Raw genomic sequence first — 22,567 nt, forward strand, 5'->3', positions numbered from 1 at the left:
GTCAATTTTTTTATCACTGCCCCTTTTTGGCCTGGCCTATTCCGGAGAAGATAGCCGAGTACTGCCGGACTCTTTCCACCTAACAAAGTGCACCTTCTCTTCACCTTTTGCCAGGGTTACGGGAATCCGCGAGCAGTCTTCCGCCATTTGATCACTATTCAAGTGATCAAATGGCGGAAGACTGCTCTGCTGATTCCTAAAAAACCTGACTGACTACGGATCCCTAAAAAAAATTTTAAACGTTTCAATTGTTTAAGTGTTGTACCAAAATTGGAAAATGCTTTTCAAAGGGGATTAAGTTTGTTAAATAAAACAGGCACACGGTTAGCATGCAATTAAATATCCGTAGAGACTTCACCGGTTTTTGATTAAACCCGAACCCGTTGTATAGTCAAATGACCCTTGACCTGACTGGATCGATGTTACAGAGAGATTCTGTTGAACGACGTAGTGAAATTAGATAAAAAAATCGACAAGTCCGAGTCGATATTGCATATATGGGGTTCCAAGCAAATGTTGAGGAATGGTTTATTTTTCTCAACCTCGGTGATCTGTCGGTTTAGCACCCAACCTTACTTCAAATGGTAGCGGGTTCGATTCATTTGTATTCATGGGTATGATTCTTTGTACCGGTCTGAGTTTTTTCTATGTACATTATGTATGTATTTATAAAATCTAAATGTATAGAACTCAAAGGTGACTGACTAACATAGTAATCTATCAATGCACAGCCTAAACCACTGGATGGATCGGGCTGAAATTTGGCATTCAGATAGATGTTATGACGTAGGCACAAAATCCTAAGGAAGGATTACATTACTAAGGATTACATTACATTACATCACTAAGGAAGGATTTTGATTAATTCTACTTCTAATTCTTTTGATTAATTATACGAGGGGCTAAAATAGGGAATGAAAGTCTCTATAATACTTTGTCCATTTTAAACCGATCGGGCTGAGACTTTGCATGCAGAAAACTACTATGACGTAGGCTTCTCCTAAGGAAGGATTTGATAAATTCCACCCCTAAGGGGATAAATTAACGCGAGCGAAGCCACGGGAAAAGATAGTAATATATATGTGTATTGGTTTTAGTTATTATACCCACAATACAGGCTCTGCTTAGCTTGCGAAGAGACGGCTATTGTTAGTTATTATTATTATTATACATATGATTCCTAGGTAAACTTCATACAAAGTCATTTGCATAGGTACCTCTATGTTTCAATTTAAGCGGGCTAAATGATTTTCGATTTGATTAGAATTAAGTAAGTAGGTTATAATTACACAACGACATTATATTTTTGGCGCTGATCACGGTTATTGGACGGTTATTACTAACCGTCGAGTGTTGCGACCATCCAATTGCATGAAAAAGGGAATTTCAATTTAAACCATAAATTCTGTACAATCCTGAAAACTGCATTTTATTAAAGTACTAAAAAAAAATACAATATTATAGAAGTTATAATTTTAAAACCGAACAACTTTGCAGGTCTCTTGCTATTTGCAAACAATAGAACATGTTGAATGCGCTGGAATTTCGTAGCGAAATTCGTTTTCAAAATTCTGTTTTTAACTGTACCTCGCGAGCGAAGTTGGGCACGTTTTAGCGAATATCATCTCACTTGTTTATGAAATGAAATAGTTTTACAAATATTCAGCGAATGGTACACTTCATGTTCCTTTTTGTATTTATTAAATAGACTTTTACGACTCTTTGTAAGGACTATTGTAAACATGTACAACGTTTATTTGAAAAGAATACGAGCTGAGTTTCTTCTCAGTTCTTCTCATCTCGAAATCATTCCGAACTGGTGCAGTTCTGCTCATGCTCATGGTTGTTTGGTAATTTTTATTTTGTACATTGTATTGTAGCTAAATAAATACATGATCTTAAAAATGTGATTTCTTTAAAATATCAACAAGTCTTTGCTATTTCAGCTCGTTCTTCTTGTCCTGGATCTGCATTTTGAATGACAGATATAATAAAAAAATGGTATACAAAAGTGCTTATATTAATTTTATTTAAATAAACATTATGAAATTTATATTCCATACATTCTCAAAATAACTAAATATGTACTAAATGACATTACTTCAACTTATTAATATTATAAATAACAAACTTTGTGAGTATGAATGTTTGTTACTCTTTCACGCAGAAACTACTGAACGATTTTGTTTAAACTTTACAGTGATATAGCTTATACATTAAAAAAACACAGAGGGTATACATTACACGCGAGTGAAACCACGGGCACAGCTAGTAAGTAAATAAAGTTAATTAAAAGAAAGAAAACGAAAGTGCCGGCTTTATAGAATTGCTTCCGCGTCAAAGCGACCAGACATAATCCCCAGGAACAGACGACAGGGGGTGAATTTTTTTCCTTTCACGTAGGGATCGAAAACATCAGCCGTCCACCCATACTAAATTAAACAAGGTGGCGAGAAAATTCAATCCAATCTAAACTTCCTTCAATCCAATTTGAATTTCCTCACCTTGCCCCTCTGGAGGGGGTACAGCCCCCCTCTCTGCCCCTCACCGCCCCTTCCCAGGGCGCGTCTCTAGATCCCATCCGCGCAATTTATTCCGACCCGCCCCAAGGTGTGTGTCAATCTGTGTTGCGTGTATGTACGTAACCGGCGGCTCCTAGTAAACACGCCACCTTTTACACCAATGTGAATTCTTAAGCCAATCTTTTGGAGGTTAAAAATTATATCCTCTCATTTATATTATGTTAATCTTGCTAATATTATAAACGCGACAGTTTGTGCGTGTGTATGGATGTTTGTTACTCTTTCATGTAAAAACTACTGAACTGATTTTGATGAAACTTTACAGTAATATACATCAAAATAACATTATAAGCGCATAATTTCATGCGGGTTAAACCGTGAGCAAAGCTGGTAAATATATATTTTTATGTAATTTGAATGCCAAACAAGGTGACAGCTAAAGGCACTTAGATTATGGTATGATATGTATGATATGGTATCAGTTTAATAATTAATAATATATGGATGTTTATTACTCTTTCATGTAAAAACTACTGAACGCATTATGATGAAACTTTACAGTAATATAGCTTACATATCAGAATAACATATAGAGAAGAAACTCTGAGCAGTGGACTCACCTACACCGCTCGTGTTTCATTCCCTGCCCAGCTAAATCTGGTATGAGCCTGCTAGTGCAGCTTTAGATACACGTCTTAAGATCTAGGTTCTAAGATAAAGACTAGGTCAAGATCTAATTAACATCCTTAAGTTACTTCATAAACTTTTTACATTTATAACAGCCTCGGTGATCTAGCGGTTTGGCAGACCGCTTTACTTCCGAAGGTCGCGGGTTCGATTTATCGCACGGTAAAAACGTTTGTATTCATGTGATTGTTTGTATAGGTCTGGGTGTTTTCTACGTATATTATGTATGCATTTATAAAAAAAAGTATCTATATATTTGTATCAGCTGTCTATAGTACCCATAACACAAGCTCTGCTTAGCTTGGGACTAGACTCTGTGGATTGTCCTGAAATAAAAAAAAATATATAATATTATGTAGTACCTATTAGCAGGTGTTACCATGTTTAGTTTATTTTAAAATATATTTTCAGATACCAATTTTTTTTTAATATTATATTCTTTATCGTCTATCATGGTATGGACATGTAATGCGTAGGAACGAGGATAATATTTTAAGAAAGATGTTACAAATGAATGTGGATGGTTATAAGGGCAGAGGAAGGCCAAAAAAGAGATGGATGGACTGTGTGAAAGATGATATGGTAGGAAAGGAAGTAAATAACGCGATGACTGCGAACAGGGATGAATGGAAGCGAAAAACATATTACGCCGACCCCAAATAAATGGGATAAGGATGAAGCAGATGATGATGATGATGGTTATATTCTTTATTGCACTTTTAAATACAGTTGTAAACTTAAACATATACAAAGTGAGCAAAGGTGGACTTATCTCTAAGAGAGATCTCTACCAGTCAACCCAACAATGTGGCATATCTAGTAGTGAGTAGGTAACATCTGTGCAATTAACACTATTAAGTTGAAATGTCCAAAAGTTGAGAAAAATAAAACATTTAATTTAATTTCTAAATGATTGATATTCATTAGTTTTTCTATTCGATATAACTTTCGCTACTAGCACCTTACAATATAATGTTACTCGCGAAATCAACAAAGTTACAAACACAATAGCTTTTAATTAAATTGACATCAAAGAATTAAATCAACGCCGAAGTCCATCAAGTCACATGTAAAAGCTTTGACATTTTGTAGCGCTCTCCCCGGTGAGTGTGCGACGAATTATGCGTAGACTTAATGATGTACGACAGGAGAGTGCTCTTAAATCTCATTTTAATTACAATTAGATTTGTTTTTTTTTTTTATTTAATGCTAGCTGTTTCCGCGACTTCGTCCGCGTGGTATTTAACTATATTTAAAAAAAAAACAGCCTAAGTTACTCCTTATTACATCAGCTATCTACCAAAAAAAGTCCCGTTAAAACCGGTCTACCCATTTCAGATATTAGCCGGAACAAACAGACCGACAGGAAAAGTGATTTTGTGGTGTATGTACCTTGTATTCATATGCATGTAGTAAAAAACGGTTATTTCAATATTACAAACAGACACTCCAATTTCATTTATATGTATAGATTATATACTAGTTGACCCCACGAAGACCTCTTAATAACATTAATTTACTTTACAGTACAATAAAGAATGACCTAGTCAATAGGTATATATGTTTATATATATAATATATATGATACAAATACATAGATATGTTTTTTTCGTAAATACATACATATTATACATAGAAAATACCCAGACTGCTACAAACAATCGTACTCATGAATACAAATGTTTATACCGTGCGAGGAATCGAACCCGCGACCAGCGGACTTAAAGCGGTATGCTCCGTATGCTAGACCGCTAGACCAGCGAGGCCGTCGGAAACTAGTATAATAAAAACTAGTATAATTTAAAGTGTCTAATTTCTAGAACATTTCATTTCTCTTTCCGGTCGTTTCTTAATTATTGCGCACTGTCGGCTTTTGTTGGGGATTCTGGGAAGATGAATTTCAGCGTGGTGACGTCACTGTTTCATTTTTCATGCCTGAGGAGGTGTGTCATAAATTATATTTGCAGCGGCTGTGAAAAATCGCGATTGTTTCTCCCTGTAGGGCTGGTTCACTTTCTAATTTATTATATGTAACTACACTATATAAGTATTGTAGTGAAATAATTGATTGTTTTCAACATAAAAAAGTATTTTAATCAGATTACATTCATAAATTAAACCTCGGTGGTTTAGCGGTTTAGCCTTACTTCCGATGGTCGCGAGTTCGATTCCTCACACAGCACAAACATTTGTGAATACAAATTTATTATATGTAACTACACTATATCATTATTGTAGTAAAATAATTCAGTGTTTCCAATATAAAAAAGTATTTTAGGCAGATTACATTTATAAATTAAACCTCTGTGGTTTAGCATACCGCCTTACTTTTGATGGTCGCGAGTTCGATTTCTAACACAGCACAAACATTTGTATTCAGGAATATGATTGTTTATATCAGTCTGGGTGTTTTCTATGTATAATAAGTATATATTTACGAAAAAAAATCTATGTATTTATATCAGTGATCTAGCAAGCTTTAGCTAGCTTTACTTGGGTTAAAATGGCGCTGTGTGAATTATCCTGAAATAAATATTGTATTATGTATGTATTATATATTTTGATACGAATGTATTGTATTATTATTACTCGTGAGGTCGTCTGCTCAAACTTGCATCCTCTATTGAAATAGGGGTTGTAAGCAGAAGAGATCCCTTTCAAAAATATTTTTAAGATAAAGATAGCCCGTTCTTGTGATTCAATATTCATATCAAATTTCATTGATATCTGTACAATTGCCAGATACAACAAACAGACAGATAGCCAGGTACATTTATATTATTACCACCTGCCCGCCCCAACTTCAAACGGGTGTACATGTAATATGCATATAAAATTCCTATTGAATCACTCGATATATTGCTGAAAATTACAGTAAAATCCGTTGGGTAGTATGAAAGTTTTAGATCCATACAATTTAAAAATAGTATATTGTATGAATTACCATAGAGTCTATTAAATGTATTTTAAATAGATACTGCATGTATATTTTGGAATAAAATAAGTCTCTGCTTAGATGGCTTGGTCCTGAATTTAGCTAATTTAATCAAATTTTGAAAAAGAAATATAAGTTTCATTGAAGAACAAGAATTGTGAAGCAACACACAAGTTTCTTGTTTATTCTTCTTGTGATGAGACTGCTTTCCGAATAAGATTAGATATGCGGTAGATTAGAAAAAAACAAATATTGACTATTCAAAAGTGCTTAAATTAAATTAATTTGAATAAATGATTTTCTATTCTATTCTATTGTGAACAAACACGGCAAAAAAAGGCCTTAAACTAACAAGTCTAGAAGCCAATTCCACATCACTATAGACCTAAATTGAGGTGACTTAAGCAAATTTTGAAAAAGGAATATAAATTGTGTCAAATATTATAACACCGGAAAATGTTCTTAAACTAACAATTCTAGAAAACAATTCCCATCACTATAGGTCTAAATTGAGGTAACTTAAGCAAATTTTGAAAAAGGAATATAAATTGTAACAAAGAACATAAACAAATTTTGAAAAAGGAATATAAATTGTAACAAAGAACATAAACAAATTTTGAAAAAGGAATATAAATTGCATCAAAAAACATAACACCATAAATTTGTTCTTAAATTAATAATTCTAGAAGGCAATTTATATCACTATAGGTCTAAATTGAGGTAACTTAGGCAAATTTTGAAAAAGGAGTATAAATTGCTAGATGCAGTTATAACAAAACAAATACCGGAAAATACAAATATCGTAACACCGGAAAATTGTTCTTAAACTGTCAATTGAAGAAGCTATTTTATATTACTAGCGGTTTATATACAGAGCGTTTGCTATCGACGCGTCGAGTTTGCGAAGTTAATTTTAAAATAATGTGACGTTTGATATATTTATTGTATCCTTACAGAGAAAATATCGGAAACAACTGACACAAATTGACTGACAGCCAAAGCTGTGCCCTTTACCCTTCTCACGGGAAGTCTTCTTACACTTCTTTATTTTTATTTTTCTTCGCAACCTCATTATATTTTACGGAAAATAAAATTCCCGTATTTATTTCAAGTGGTTGTATACCTTACACTTAGGTTGACACAATTAGAATTAATAAGTTAATATTTTAATTTCAAAATATTGCAAATTAAATGATTTTATTCGTGATTTTCGCTTGGATTAGAAAATAGCGATTGATCGCTTTATATGAATAGACTAGCTGTGCTCGCGGTTTTATCCGCATGAAATTTATAGCTTATCTGTTATTCTGTTTTATTAGTGTTTCAAGCAAAAACTACTGAACGGACTTTGATGAAACTTTACAGTAGTATAGCTTATACATCAGACACATTGACTATATATTTCATATGGGCGATATATATGATATTTCACGTTTAGTCTCGTCCTATATACGAACATGGCAACCGTAAGATTTATAAGCATTTCCGCCTGAAACCAGCTGAAACTGAAACGTTTCAGGTGTTCCTCGCGCAAAGTTTCATAAAGGCTTCTCATAACGCGTTTTGTTATAAATGTACCGAGCATAAAAACCACTCAATGGAACGAAACTGTGCCACTTTCCTGCCGTCACTTTGCCGATGATAAATTGCGCCCGCGCTCACCACCGAAATTGTTAAGACATAAATTTATTACGAGGTAAATTTTTATAAGAGTGACGGCAGACTCGCGTTGCTTCCTACGTACCATCTTGTAAGGTAAGGATTGTTAGTAACGGATTCTCTGTTACTAACAATGTCAGAGACGCCATTGTTAGCAATATTATGAGTATTTTCTGTACCTGAATGAAATAAATAATCCTGGACAAATAACAGCGCCATCTAGTCTCACGGTAAGCTATGCTTGTGACAACTGATATAAATACTTATATATTTTTTGTAAATACATATTATACATAGAAACTTAGACCGATACAAACAATCATACTCATGGATACAAATGTTTGTACCGTGAATCGAACCCGCAACATCGGAATATGGCGGTGTGCTAAATAGATCTACCGAGATTGTTAGATGATTTTTAATTTTCTTTTTTTCATAAGAGAATATAGAACGGTAAACTGGTATATCTCAAATATCACACCCTCTCATTAGGGAGGGTTGTTGAATCTATGTAGATTTTCTATACTTAAAAAAAATTAGGAACTTAGCCTGACAACCTTAAAAATTATAAAAATGAATATCATATCTTTTTTTATTACTTTAATAAAGATTGGTACATTTATTTTTATACAATGACTCATCAAACTGCAGAACAGTTTGTTATCAAAATATAGCTGTTTTCATAATATTTACCAACCTAGACACATCTATGCACATACACATTTACACAAAAATTTAACAATGATCTATTTTTTTTTTAACTTCTACGATTTATATTTTTAACTTTACTTAAAAGTGCTTTTTTTAATTTTGACTTCAGTGCTGGTCTGCTCAAATTTGAATTTTGTTGTATCACATCTAAATTGTTATACATCTACTTACTGAACTATCTTTTAAAAATAAAACTAATTTTCTTTATCGTCTAATTGTTACTTTGTTAAATAAGTGCTACTAGTCTGCGGATTGTGGCCGCCCTACAGTTTTCGCCTGGCCGTTTTTTCCATAGCACAGTCTTTCTTTAGACATCGATTAATCCTGTCGTTAAAAGAGAGCTGGAGCTTCAAGTATATCCACTTCAGGTTCATTTTTTTGTGCTATAACATTTTTTTTATCATATCTAAGGAGAATACCATTAGAAAACAATTTACGGTTTTTTTCGTAGAAATAATCTTCATTCAAATAAACTCAATGCAAGCACTTTTGAAGAGTCATATTCTTATATGTAGAATAAAAGAACTAACTCATTCGGAACGAATTTCATTCCATTCACAAGAGTAATAAGCAAGAAGTTATTTTTTTTTTAATTTAATTACACAGTAAGAGGCATGCGATAATAAACAGAACTATGCACTCATTCTTAGAAAATATTCTCAGTGGTATGAATTTTAAGTTTTTCCTACAGAAACTAGAATACTTTTCTAAAACCATTAATTTATTTATTTATTTCCTTTGAGTAGATATGGAACTATGTATTTATTTCTAAGAACATGTACTTATAAATAAATACATAGTTCCATATTCAGATACATATTGAACATGTAAATTTAAATTAATGTAAATATTAAATTTATAAATTTAACAAATAATAATAATTAGTATTAATTATAATTATTCAAAATAATATGTATTTTCAAAATTGAGTGAGATGACTAAAATTATATGAAATAATGTATAACAATAATAAATTATATTAACAATTTATAATCATACAATAATTAAATTACATTTACTTTGCAAAAACAACAAATTTCTAGAAAACAATCCGTGTATGACGTCGAGATTCTGGAATTCAGCGCTAATTACAAATGAAAATAAGATTAAATCTTAAGAGTATTAGTTTAAACAAATATCAAAAACTATTTGTCATGCATATTTAAAAAAAAACAATGTCTTCATCCCATAATTGATGATATGTATGGAAAAATCTTTTGTTAGTGAATTTCTAAATTATAAAATGGCTTGTGCTCAATTACGATATTATCTCTACGCCTACTTCATTAAAAGAACTGTTTTCTTGGTAGGAATTATCAGGTATACTTATAAGAGTTTCGATAGAAAAAATATTGTTTATTGAACAAATAATAGAAAGCAACGAGTAGTGCTCCCCGGTGTGATATTTGAAGAAAACGGAGAAGTCACCCGTGCTACTGTTATTCCAAAATATTATTCTACTGCCATTATTCCCTGCAGTTGGATATATAGATAGATACAATTTTTATTTGCGTTAAAACACAAACACACAAGGCAATATACATAAAAAAGTAAATATACAATTGCAGGTATCTCAGGCAAAGAATTAGTCTAGATATTCAAAGGGGGAACGCTGCCAGTATCTTCGGAATCTTGACTAAAGGGACTTTTGATAATATATTTTAGTTATCTAAATTTATATAACTCAAAGGTGACTGACTGACATAGTGATCTATCAACGCACAGCCCAAACCACTGGACGGATCGGGCTGAAATTTGGCATGCAGGTAGATGTTATGACGTAGACGTCCGCTAAGAAAGGATTTTGATTAATTCTACCCCCAAGGGGATAAATGAGGGGATGAAAGTTTGTATAAAACTTTGTCAATTTTAAACCGACCGGGCTGAGACATTGTATGCATAAAGCTACTATGACGTAACCATCCCCTAAGAAAGGATTTTGATAAATTCCACCCCTAAGGGGATAAATTAACGCGAGCGAAGCCGCGGGCAAAAGCTAGTTATATTATAAATTTTAAGGTTTTTAGTTTTAGGTTCATTGAAAATGTAAAATATACAATTATATGTGTTATTTGTATTTTATTTAGTAGTTTTTGATATTTATTTCGAATAATACCCACTCAATGCCACTGTTCTGGGTTGACTGAAAGAGATCTCATCTAGAGATAAATTCACCTTTACTCATAGTATCTCTAAATTGTATTAGCATTGTATTATCTATGCGATAAAGAATATATATTACATTGATCAGGTAACAAACGACAAGTTTTGTTATAATTAATATATTGTTTAATAATTAATTTTAGTAATACTGGCAAAAAAACATACTAACTAACTACTAATTACAATGACAGATCATCATATCAATTCGTACTTCGCGAATACGAATATTTAATTAAATGTTCCATATAATAGAGCATTTTATAATAATCATCACTACATAGTAAAAAACAAAGTCGCTGTCGCTGTCTGTCCCTATTTATGCTTAAATCTTTAAAACTACGCAACGGATTTTGAAGCGGTTTTTTTTAATAGATAGAGTGATTCAAGAAGAAGGTTTATATATATAATACATGTACAACTGTGCGAAGCCAGGGCGAGTAACTAGTCTTATATATAAAATTCTCGTGTCACAATGTTAGTTCCAAAACGGCATGAGTTATTTTTATGAAATTTTATATGCATATTCAGTAGCTCTGAGAATCAGCTACTATCTATTTTTCATGTTCACCACTAAGTGATAAGGGTTGGCCACCCCTAACATTTATTTTTTGTACAAAATATTTTTATAATGTGACATTAAAATATACATACAACCTAGTTTTTCATGCTTCTATCACCAACCCCTATTTTTTAATAGCGACTTTATATGGCAAAACGTGTTATGCGGGGTCAATTATATATTGTTATAAATAAATCAAATAACAATACACATACAACATAAGAGATAATACAACAATAACTAACGTTCGTTATAAATACTCAACATTTCTGCAATATTTTGCGTAATAATAGAAGTTATTTCGCATCTCTTTTGTATGTAGCGAAAATAAATTTATTTCCCCGAAACGAAAATCATGAACGTTCCGTCGCTGAGATGTATTATTGGAAATCTTATTTACTCACGCATAAAACATGTGCTTTTGTACATACGTATGTAGCATTTGTGTATATGATTTTATTGTTACATAAATGAAAACTCAATAATAATAATAATAATCTCAGGACAATTCAAACAGCACCATCTAGACCCAAGTTAAGCTAGCTAAAGCTTGTGTTATGGATACTAGAAAACTGATACAAATACATAGATATTATTTTATTCGTAAATACATACATATTATATATAGAAAACACCCAGACTGATACAAACAATCATACGCATGAATACAAATGTTTGTGCCGTGCGAGGAATCGAACCCGCGACCATCGGAGGTAAGGCAGTGTGCTAAACCACTAGACCACCGAGGCCGTCAAAATATAATGTTTTTTTTTTTATTGGAATGGATTTTCATGTCACTGGATAACAAGCAAATGATACCAAGATACTCGATAACAAGAAATGGATAAAGCGGTGTGCTAGACCGCTATATGTTCTAGACCGAGGTTGTCAAAATGTAAGATTATATACAAGAATATAATGTCTTTCTAGCAATCACATTAGATAATAAAACTCAATGTGGTGCTCAAATTCAGAGCCTTGCAGGAAAACTTTAGTTTAGTTTAGCAGCTTATGCCATGCGTATGGTTAGACAGTATACTGTTAAATTAGTCTATTTTAATTATTTGCTAGCTGTCCCGGCAAATATTTTGCTAAATCGCTATTAAAAATAGGGGTTGATGCTAGAAGGGTGAAAATTTAGGGTTGTATGTATTTTTCAATCCTAAATAATAATAAGTAGTAGTGGAGTAACTTGAAACAGTCATGCTTGCTATAAAGTTCAAACTTGTGGTGGCGTGGTGGCCCGGGTCCATGTGCTCCCTCTAATATGGTTGAGTGCAATGATGGCTGGCTCATCCGTCATACTCGTGAACGGGTGCTGCTTGTGGGGACTGGTCTGTTCAGGTTGCGAACACTGATTAGATTTTTTGATTTTTTTTTATATAGCATATACTGGTGGTCACTCTATTCTCCCAAATTTGAATTTAAATAAAATAGTATTATTGTAAATATGCACAACATTAAAAAAAAACGAGCTGAGTTTCTTGTCAGTTCTTATCTCGAAATCATTCCGAACTGACGGTAGATTTGATATATCATAAGAGTCTGTAGACCTACATGAATAAAGATATTTTAAATTTGAATTTATTAATAGATTTGATGATCTAGCGGTTTCGACTTAATTCCAATAGTCGCGGGTTCGATTCCTCGCACGGTGCAAATTCTGTGTGAAATAAAATTTGCTATTAAAAATTCTTATCATGCCCGACCTATAAGTTAGAGGTCTGACAGACATTATCGTGATAGCATTTGGCCGTTAAAAATGGCGGAATTCAATAAATAATTTTAGGGTACAATTTTGTGCTCCGCGAGATGGCCTAATTTGTCATTTAGTATCGCCTTTTTACGTCGGCATGGAAGGGAGATCTTGTGGAGTATGGAAGCTGGAATGGTCAATGAGAGCTCTATATTATAACTAGTCGTGCATCGCGGTTTTACTCACTAAATTAACATCACATCATAATGTTCAGTTACAGCGTCGTTTTCTGTTTAGTTTTCATTTCTTTTGTTTATTTATTTAACTTAAATGCACAAAAATGAAGTGTACAAATGGCGGGCTGTTATGTCCGCCATTTGTACACTTTATTTTTGTTAAATTATATTATTACATTTAAGTTAAATAAATAAACAAAAGAAATGAAAACTAAACAGAAAACGAAGCTGTAACATGACTGGACATTATGATGTGATGTTAATTTAGTCATTTGTACACTTTATTTTTGTGCATTTAAGTTAAATAAATAAACAAAAGAAATGCTGTGTTATCTACCAGGCAACCATGAGTGGTGCAGAGAGAGATTATTGGCGGTGCACTAATATAAATGAGACATGTCAAAAAATATAAATTTTCATAAAAAATAATATACATTAATATATATAAATATAAACAAAAATATTATCTTATTTAATCTTTTACTGAACTAAATAGTATATAACCATTTTCAGTATGTCTATAGTAATATAAAAATGAGAGAGATTCCTAACCATTGTACCTATTTGAAGAATTCTTTTATGTTTCAGTATCATATGTATATTTGATTATCACTTTGAAATAATGTTAATTCAAATTATAGGCGCCATATTATGTTAATACAAAACTTATAAAACTACAGAATATATATATTACAACATACACTGTGACACAACAATAACTATACTCACAGCAAACAAATGAAGAAAATGCATGTAAATATAGAGAACACAATGTAGAACAGTTCCTCTCCGATCGATTCCCTGTACAATTCAAATGGGGACCGATGTTACGACGGCCTGAGCCGAGGTTCGAACCCCTAGCGGTGCCCTCAGACTAAAGTCGTATCCGTCAGGCGGCAGTTGGCCTTCAGCCGCTCCATAAGTCCTTCCGCTGGTTTGTAGTGCCATCTGCACTCGCCAATATACAAGTGAAATTCTATGATAAAAATATAAATAGATTATAGAAAATTATACAATTAAAAATCATCATTACGTAGTATAAAACAAAATCGCTGTCGCTGTATGTCCCTATGTATGCTTAAATCTTTAAAACTACGCAACGGATTTTGAAGTGGTTTTTCTTAATAGATAGAGTGATTCAAGAGGAAGGTTAAAATGTATAATACATGTACACCCGAGCGAAGCTCGGACGAGTAGCTAGTAAATATATAAAAGGTAGTAAGGAGTTCGTCATAGTATAAAAAACTTTACCTGCACCAGTCGTTAAGCAGAATATTGTGTACTTTTTGTGTTTGAAACTACTTATTTATTTCAATAACGCTCTACCCCACATTCCGATCTAACATTATTAAATAAAAGAAGAGAAATATAAATAATCATATAGGGAATTTTAAATAGGCTATAGAAAATTATAAAATTAAAAAGAAATATTTTTTACCATTTACCATCAGATGAGGTAAGACCAAGCGCCATTATTAATAAAAAAAAATTGGTATATAATAGCCAACCACTTAGCTTGAGGCGTGACTTCGCTTCGCTTTGCATGTTCTACCGATTATACAATGGACTGTGTTCTGAGTAATTGTTCGACATGATGCCCACAGCTATTTTTACCATCGCACCGCTCGCCATCGATAAGGAATTCATCCCCACAGGTTACAACCTAAGTGGTCTCGGACAGTGCGGTTTCAGAGGAGCTACCTCCCGCGTACACTTAGATTGTGGAATGAACCTGCCGAGGTTTTCTCAAAAGACTACAGCGTGGGGTTTTTAAAAAGGGTATATTAACGTTTCTTAAGGGTTGGCAACACGCACGTAACACTCCTGATGTTTCAGGCGTCAATAGGCTTTACCATCAGATGGGCCGTAAGCTTGTTTGCCACTGTAGAAGTATAAAATATATATAAAAGGTAGTAAGGAGTTCGTCATAGTATAAAAAACTGTACCTGCACCAGTCGTTAAGCAGAATATTGTGTACTTTTTGTGTAGTTGAAACTACTTATTTATTTCAATCACACCTTCACCCGCATCCCGTGGTTTTGGCCGACCGTGAGAAACCCTCTTACAATTAGGCTCCGTTCTTTTTTCCCTCTCCCAATAAGGAATGGAAAACCGAAACGGCTCGCAAGAAATCGAAATGGTCCTATTCATTCATGAATTGAATTGAACGAATGTAAGTTCTTATTTGATAATGAAATGTACATTTTTCAACCGGTGTGTAGGTCTCTGTTCATAGTATGTACCTGGGCGACCGCGCTTCGCTTATTTTTTAGTTATGAACTGAATGAGAATATGTAAAACTTAGAAAAATTCATTAAATATATATATTTCATTAAACACGAAATAATAATAACTCAGGACAATTCACTTAGCGCCATCTAGTCTATACAACTGACAGACTATACAACTGATACAGATACATAGATATTTTTTTTCGTAAATACATACATATTATACATAGAAAACTACCAGACCGATTAAAACAATCATACTCATAAATACAAATGTTTGTGCCGTGAGAGGAGACGAACCCGCGACCATCGGATGTAAAGCGGTGTGCTAGACCGCTAGACCACAGAGGTCATCAAATATACTCGTATAATTAATATATTGTTATTATAAAGGTACGAAAAAGTTCAAATGCTCATTATTTGTGTAATCAGATAATATTATAAATATTATGTTTTTTTACCACAAAAATCATTATTGTGATTTATAAACTCATCAATTTTATAATGAGCTATTTTACCAAGAAACTCTTATACAATATTTATTTAAATGACGATATATTCTATCTCAAAGACGGATATAACAATAGTCTTTCTTTTATCTCAGAACTAGTTACTCGCCCAGGCTTTGCCCGAGTGTACACGTATAAAAGAAAGTCGCTGTCGCTGTTGTCTAATATACATGATTAAATCTTTAAAACTACGCGACGGATTTTGAAGCGGTATCTTTTAATAAATAGAGTGATTCAAGAGGAAGGTTTATATGTATAATATATGTACACTCGAGCGAAGCCGGGGCTAGTAGCTAGTCATACATATAAACCTTCCTCTCGAATCACTCTATCTATTAAAAAACCGCTTCAAAATCCGCTGCGTTTTAAAGATTTAAGCATACATAGGGACGGACAGACAGCGACAGCGACTTTGTTTTATACTATGTAATGATAATGAAAAGTACAAAGTTGATCGTAATAGCTAGTTTCAAAATAAATTTGATCTGATAGAAGAGTTATCACTTTTAACTTTGATCATCGTAAGCGTTTTCGACAGGCCGTGAAATTTAGAAGCCAATTAATGGAAATCCTCTGACGAGTTCCAGCGGTGTTTAAAGTTTAAACAGTATCTACGTAGTAAGGGATATAATGATTATACAAAGGATTATTACGGTGATATTGGAATAGAATATAGTCAATTTAAATAAATAGGTATCCGTAGACAATTAACACAGCGCCATCTAGTCCCGCGGTAAGCAGAGCTTGTATTATGGGTACTAGATAATTAATATAACTATTTTTTTTTTAAATATATACATAATATACATAGAAAACAATCGAACCCGCGACCATCGGAAGTAAAGCGGTGTGCTAAACCGCTAGACCACCGAGGCAGTCAAGTTATCTTGTATAGTGTTTGCGATCCCAAATAGCCAAATAATACATTTAAAAATAAAATTCAAGTTTAGAACGACACGTGTGCTATCCCAAATAGTCAAATCATACATTTGAAAATAAAATTATAAAATTCAAATTTAGAACGTCACGATCGAACGCGCGATCCCAAATAGCCAAATTATGCATTTAAAAATAAAATAATAAAATTCAAATTTAGAACATCACGATCGAACGTGCGATCCCAAATAGCCAAATCATACATTTGAAAATAAAATTATAAATTTCAAATTTAGAACGTCACGCGTGCGATCCCAAATAGCCAAATCATACATTTGAAAATAAAATTATAAAATTCAAATTTAGAACGTCACGATCGAACGTGCGATCCCAAATAGCCAAATCATGCATTTAAAAATAAAATTATAAATTTCAAATTTGGAACGTCATTCGTGGAACATTAGTATTTCTTTTTTATACATTTTTTCAGTTCTTCTCGAACATTCCACGGCGTCACTGTTCAATTCTAGAACTAAATATTTCCATTCAATTCAGTGTACAAGCAATTCTAAACATTTTTATTTCATTATCTAAATATATAAACTCAAAGGTGCGTGGATAGATCACTATGTCAGTCCAAACCATTAGACGGATCGGACTGAAATTTGGCATGCAGATAGATGTTATGACTTAGGCATCCGCTAAGAAAGAATTTTGATTATTTCTACCCCCAAAGGTATAAAATAGGGGATGAAAGTTTGTATGAAACTTTATCAATTTTAAACCGATCGGACTGACTTAGCATGCATAAATCTACTATGACGTAGGCATCCCCTAAGAAAGTATTTTGATAAATTCCACCCCTAAGGGGATAAATTAACGCGAGCGAAGCCGCGGGCAAAAGCTAGTATTAACATAAACATAGTAATATTCTCTATCAAACAATAGTTACGTACCTATAGTGAAAGTGTTACATATTAATTAATATTTTTTTACTTTGTTTTGAGCGTATTCAGATCACGAAAATTGAAAGAATCTCTTTTTCTCCCTTCCTCTGTGCCTTATAACCATCGACATTCATATGTAACACCGTCCTTATCTTAGCCTTATAACAGCTTGTACCTTGTACATTACCAACAGCTAACCTGAGAGGAAGGGGATTGTCAGTAATGTGGACTTATAACCCCATTACTAGCAATGTACCATGTCAGATTGACCTCCACGCGGTTCCCCCTGGAAACCTGACCTCATGTTCATCCTATCATCCTCCACTGGTGCCTCGCTCGTAAACCATTAGCGCAGGCGGGTGCACCATTCCACTATCATTCACAATAAAAAACCTAGTCACCTTATTTGTGATTCCAACGAATAATTACATGTATTTTCTCTTTCTTTCGCAGGAAATCGAGCATTGCTACTATCATGGTACAGTAAAAGACTACCCTGGTGCTTCAGCCGCCTTTCACACCTGCAATGGCGTGTCCGGCGTCATACATATAGGCAACGAGACATTCGTCATACACCCATTCTATGGAGGCGATCTATCGGTCAGAAACGCATGTTTTTATAAATTTTTCTAGCTACATTATTATTAGAGATTATAGTTTATTATCACCAAATTTTATGTGAATCTCAACGAGTTGCGTGGATGTATTCGTTGTAAGTAATTATAAAATAATAATAATAATCTCAGGACAATTCACACAGAGCCATCTAGACCCAAGTTAAGCTAGCTAGAGCTTGTGTTATGGGTACTAGATAACTGATACAAATACATAGATATTTTTTTTTGTAAATACATACATATTATACATAGAAAATACCCAGACCGATACAAACAATCATACTCATGAAGACAAATGTTTGTGCCGTGCGAGGAATCGAACCCGCGACCATCGGTCGTAAAGCGGTGTGCTTGACCGCTAGACCACCGAGGTCGTCAAAATAGTTTTTGTAATGGCAATATATATTTATACAATTAAAATCATAACACCTATTTAAAATCAGTGATATCTGAATACAATAATTGTTTTTTATCTATTAATTGAAATTAAGGAAATGATACTGCATGGATACTTTTTTAAGAAACACAATTAAGTATCCATAATATAAGTAATAATTAACTAAACATTTGCATTACATTCAGTGCAATACATTCCAACACTTATCATTTATAGACAAAATACATATTTGATGTAATTTTAGAGCTTTTGCTCTACAGTCTCTACTTGAAAACACGTTTTTTTTTTATTCCAGTAATAATAGGAAATTTAAAAAATCTACGCATTTAGATTTGGTACTGTTCTTTGTTCACTAATCTTTTTTATATCAAATAAAATAATGACGGGACAATTAGTTTAACAGGTTGTCGTGACAAATTAACAACCACATAGACAAGTATTAGTATAGATATGTTTAGAATATATATAATTATTTATTTAGCCTTTGATGTGTGCATATGATGTTACGTATTAGAGAATGCTTTCTGGTTTAACAGGGTATCTTCTTCCAAAACAATGAATATATACATATATCTATAAAAATATAATGTCTGTCTTTTAACTTTAAATACGTGCTTCAAACAAATAGTGTATTTCAAGTAAACGATTTTTTTTTCACTAAACGATTACTTGAATGACGAGCGTGCATGGCAATAGTTTTCATGTTCGGGATTTTCATTTAATGTTAGACATAGACCTATATAAATACCTATGCATTGTAAATAAACTGGATTTAAAAAAAAAGTAATTCAATTGAGTTTCTTGCCAGTTCTTCTCAATTGGATCTATATACCGAACTGGATGGTAGGGAAAAAAAAATTATAATGTAAAAACTTGACGTTCATAAGCGGCTAAAATGTCCTACATGAATAAATGATTTTTGAATTTGAATTTGAATTCAATAATTAATATAACAATAGATGTTTGCTCTCATTTCCTCTTCAATATTAACATCTCTATTTAATATTATCTCTGTTTATTACGTGTCAGCATTTTGGCGCCAACGTAGTTTTACTTTTTTAAAATCTGAACTATAGGCAAGGGAACGATTTTAAAGAGTTATAGTTTACATTAGAGTTATATTGACATTATTAAAATTAACAGATTCTTACAAATTATAATATTACGATAATATGAATTTATAAGTTGTACCCGCAGTTTCATCCACGTGAAGTATATTCTGTGTTGTTCTGACATATGTATAAGCTATATTATTTTAAAGTTTCATTAATATCCATTCAGTAATATTTGCGTGAAAGAGTAAGAAACATCCATCCATCCATAATCACAAACTTCTGTGTTTATAATATTACTAAGATTAGCAGTGTTATATTTAAAATAATGGTAACTTAATCTATATTTTATTTAAAAAAATTTAATGGAAATTATAAAATAAGTATAAATCAATATATCTCGGTGACTTAGCACGAACTAAATTTAATTTTTTTATTAAAACAGTCCAATTAAAAATAGTAACTGAATATTATTTCAGATAATTGAAAAAAATAAATGTTTATATTAAGGACTAGCTGTTCCCGCGACTTCGTCCGCGTGGAATTTAACTTTATTTTTTAAAATAAAAGTAGCCTAAGTTACTTCTTATTACATTAGCTGCCAAAAAAAGTCCCGTCAAAATCGGTCCAGCCATTTCAGAGGTAAAAATTATAAAAAATGTTGTTTTGGTATATGTACCGTATATATTATTCATATGCATGTAGTAAAAAACTATTATTTCAATATTACAAACAGACACATGTATAGATTGTATAAGTTTCAAACTCTGTTTCAGTCTACCTGCAAATTCACCCTTCAATACATTTCATTATTTACCCTTTTAACGTAACATTAATATTCTTTGAAATGGACTTTCTGACCCTCCATTAACCCTGGAAATCCACTTAAGATTTTAAACCTCATTTCAATTTAAAATACAAATATTATAATTCACTTATTTCATACTAAGCAAAAGCCTTTTGCAAACTTTATTTGGCTTAACTCAAACCTTATATAGGTTTGAGTTTCTCGTCTGTATGTCTTATGTTTTTTTATAATCCATTTCAGGGATGATATCCTAGTGGTTTTCTAGTCTGTCTTATATAACGACGACGACCTCGATGGTCTAGTGGTTTAGCACACCGCTTTACGACCGATGGTCGCGGGTTCGAATCCTCGCACGGCACAAATATTTGTATTAATGAGTATGATTGTTTGCATCGGTTTGGGTGTTTTCTATGTATAATATGTATGTATTTACAAAAAAATATCTATGTATATGTATCAGTCATCTAGTACCAATACCACACGCTTTAGCTAGCTTAACTTGGGTCTAGATGGCGCTGTATGAATTGTCCTGAGATTATTATTATTATTATATAACGTAAAGGTCGGGAGATCAAACCTGTCTAAGATTAAAAACTTTATTTACCAATATAAATAAATTAACTGTTTGCGATGGGAAATACATATAAAAATAATAATATCTAAGGACAATACACACAGCGCCATCTAGTCCCAAGCTAAGCAGAGCTTGTTTTCTGGGTACAACTGTTACAAAATATATACATTTTTTTTTTATAGGTACACATGTATACTTAGAAAACACCCAGATAAATACAAATAACCATACTCATAACAACAAAAATATACAATTTTTTTTTTAAATCAGTTTTAAAATTCACGTTCAGTGGTAGTTGGTAGTTAATGGTAGTTGTTGATACTTCTCTGAAATAGCTTAACATATTTTGATGAAATTTTATATGTATACTCGGCAGATCTGAGAATAGGTTATCATCTACTTTTTATATTCCTAAATTGTGGCCGGCCCCGAAAATTATAATATTAAATATGTCTTTACATATCCCATACATTTTACATACCTCCTAAATTTTGAACTTAATTTTTTTCCACCACATACCCCTGTTTTTTAAAATCGATATTATTATTACATAGCATAAAACAAAGTCCCTGTCGCTGTCCGTCCGTCCCTATTTATGCCGCAACGGATTTTAAAGCGGTTTTTTTTTAATAGATAAAGTGATTCAAAAGGAAGGTTTATATATATAATGTACGTGTACACCCGTGCGAAGCCGGGGCGATAGCTAGTTAATTTATATGACAAAACAACGTTTGCCGCGTAGTAGCTAGTAGTACCTAAAAGTCTGTTTCTAGTCAAGAACTCACTAGAAATAGACTAGTCTTAAAGGTATATTTGAATAAAAACTTATTCTCAAAATGAACTGTTCTCGTAAAAAACTTATTCTCTTTGCAAACTTTGTAATAACATAGTGGAAAAGTTGCCGAGATTGTTACAAGTATAATGTATTAAGTTATATTAATTTCAAAATATATAAACCAGCTGTATGTTCACCTAGGACATACATTAAAGCTGAGTGGAACCATTTTAGTGCATTTTTGGATTGGAGTTCCTTGATTTGGAGTGCCATCTGCACTCACCCCCTATTGTCCGGTGAAGCTGTAAAGATCAGCTGCAGCCAAAAGCTAGTTGTTGTACTAGTCCGAAAAAAAATCATAAAATACCTAAATAATATAGCAATTAAATTTATTAATATGATAAGTACACATAAAATACATATAATTTTATGTGTACTTATTATATTAATAAATTATCACTTTTTTGTTTCTTATTTTTATTAAATTTTTCACTTCTTTTGGCTCTGGCGGTTTGTGTTGCCATTTTTTATTAGTTTGTATCATCTAATAGAAAAGATTATTTTATGTTTATGTTTATTTTGAATTATCTACATGGTAAATTAAGTTTAATTA

General features: G+C 32.5%; 1 protein-coding gene across 1 annotated transcript in view; it reads left to right on the forward strand.

Moving 5' to 3' along the window:
• The window catches only part of LOC131843991 (uncharacterized), a 391,676-nt gene that overhangs the window by 255,423 nt on the left and 113,686 nt on the right, over window positions 1-22,567 (forward strand). Inside the window, exon 9 of the mRNA XM_059192779.1 lies at window positions 18,185-18,331. Coding sequence (XP_059048762.1) covers window positions 18,185-18,331 — 147 coding nt within the window. The remainder of the gene's footprint in view (window positions 1-18,184; window positions 18,332-22,567) is intronic.

The sequence above is a fragment of the Achroia grisella genome, unplaced genomic scaffold (assembly GCF_030625045.1).
Source record: "Achroia grisella isolate CSIRO2021 unplaced genomic scaffold, CSIRO_AGI_Agris_v1 utg3600, whole genome shotgun sequence".
Taxonomy (NCBI): Eukaryota; Metazoa; Arthropoda; class Insecta; order Lepidoptera; family Pyralidae; genus Achroia; species Achroia grisella.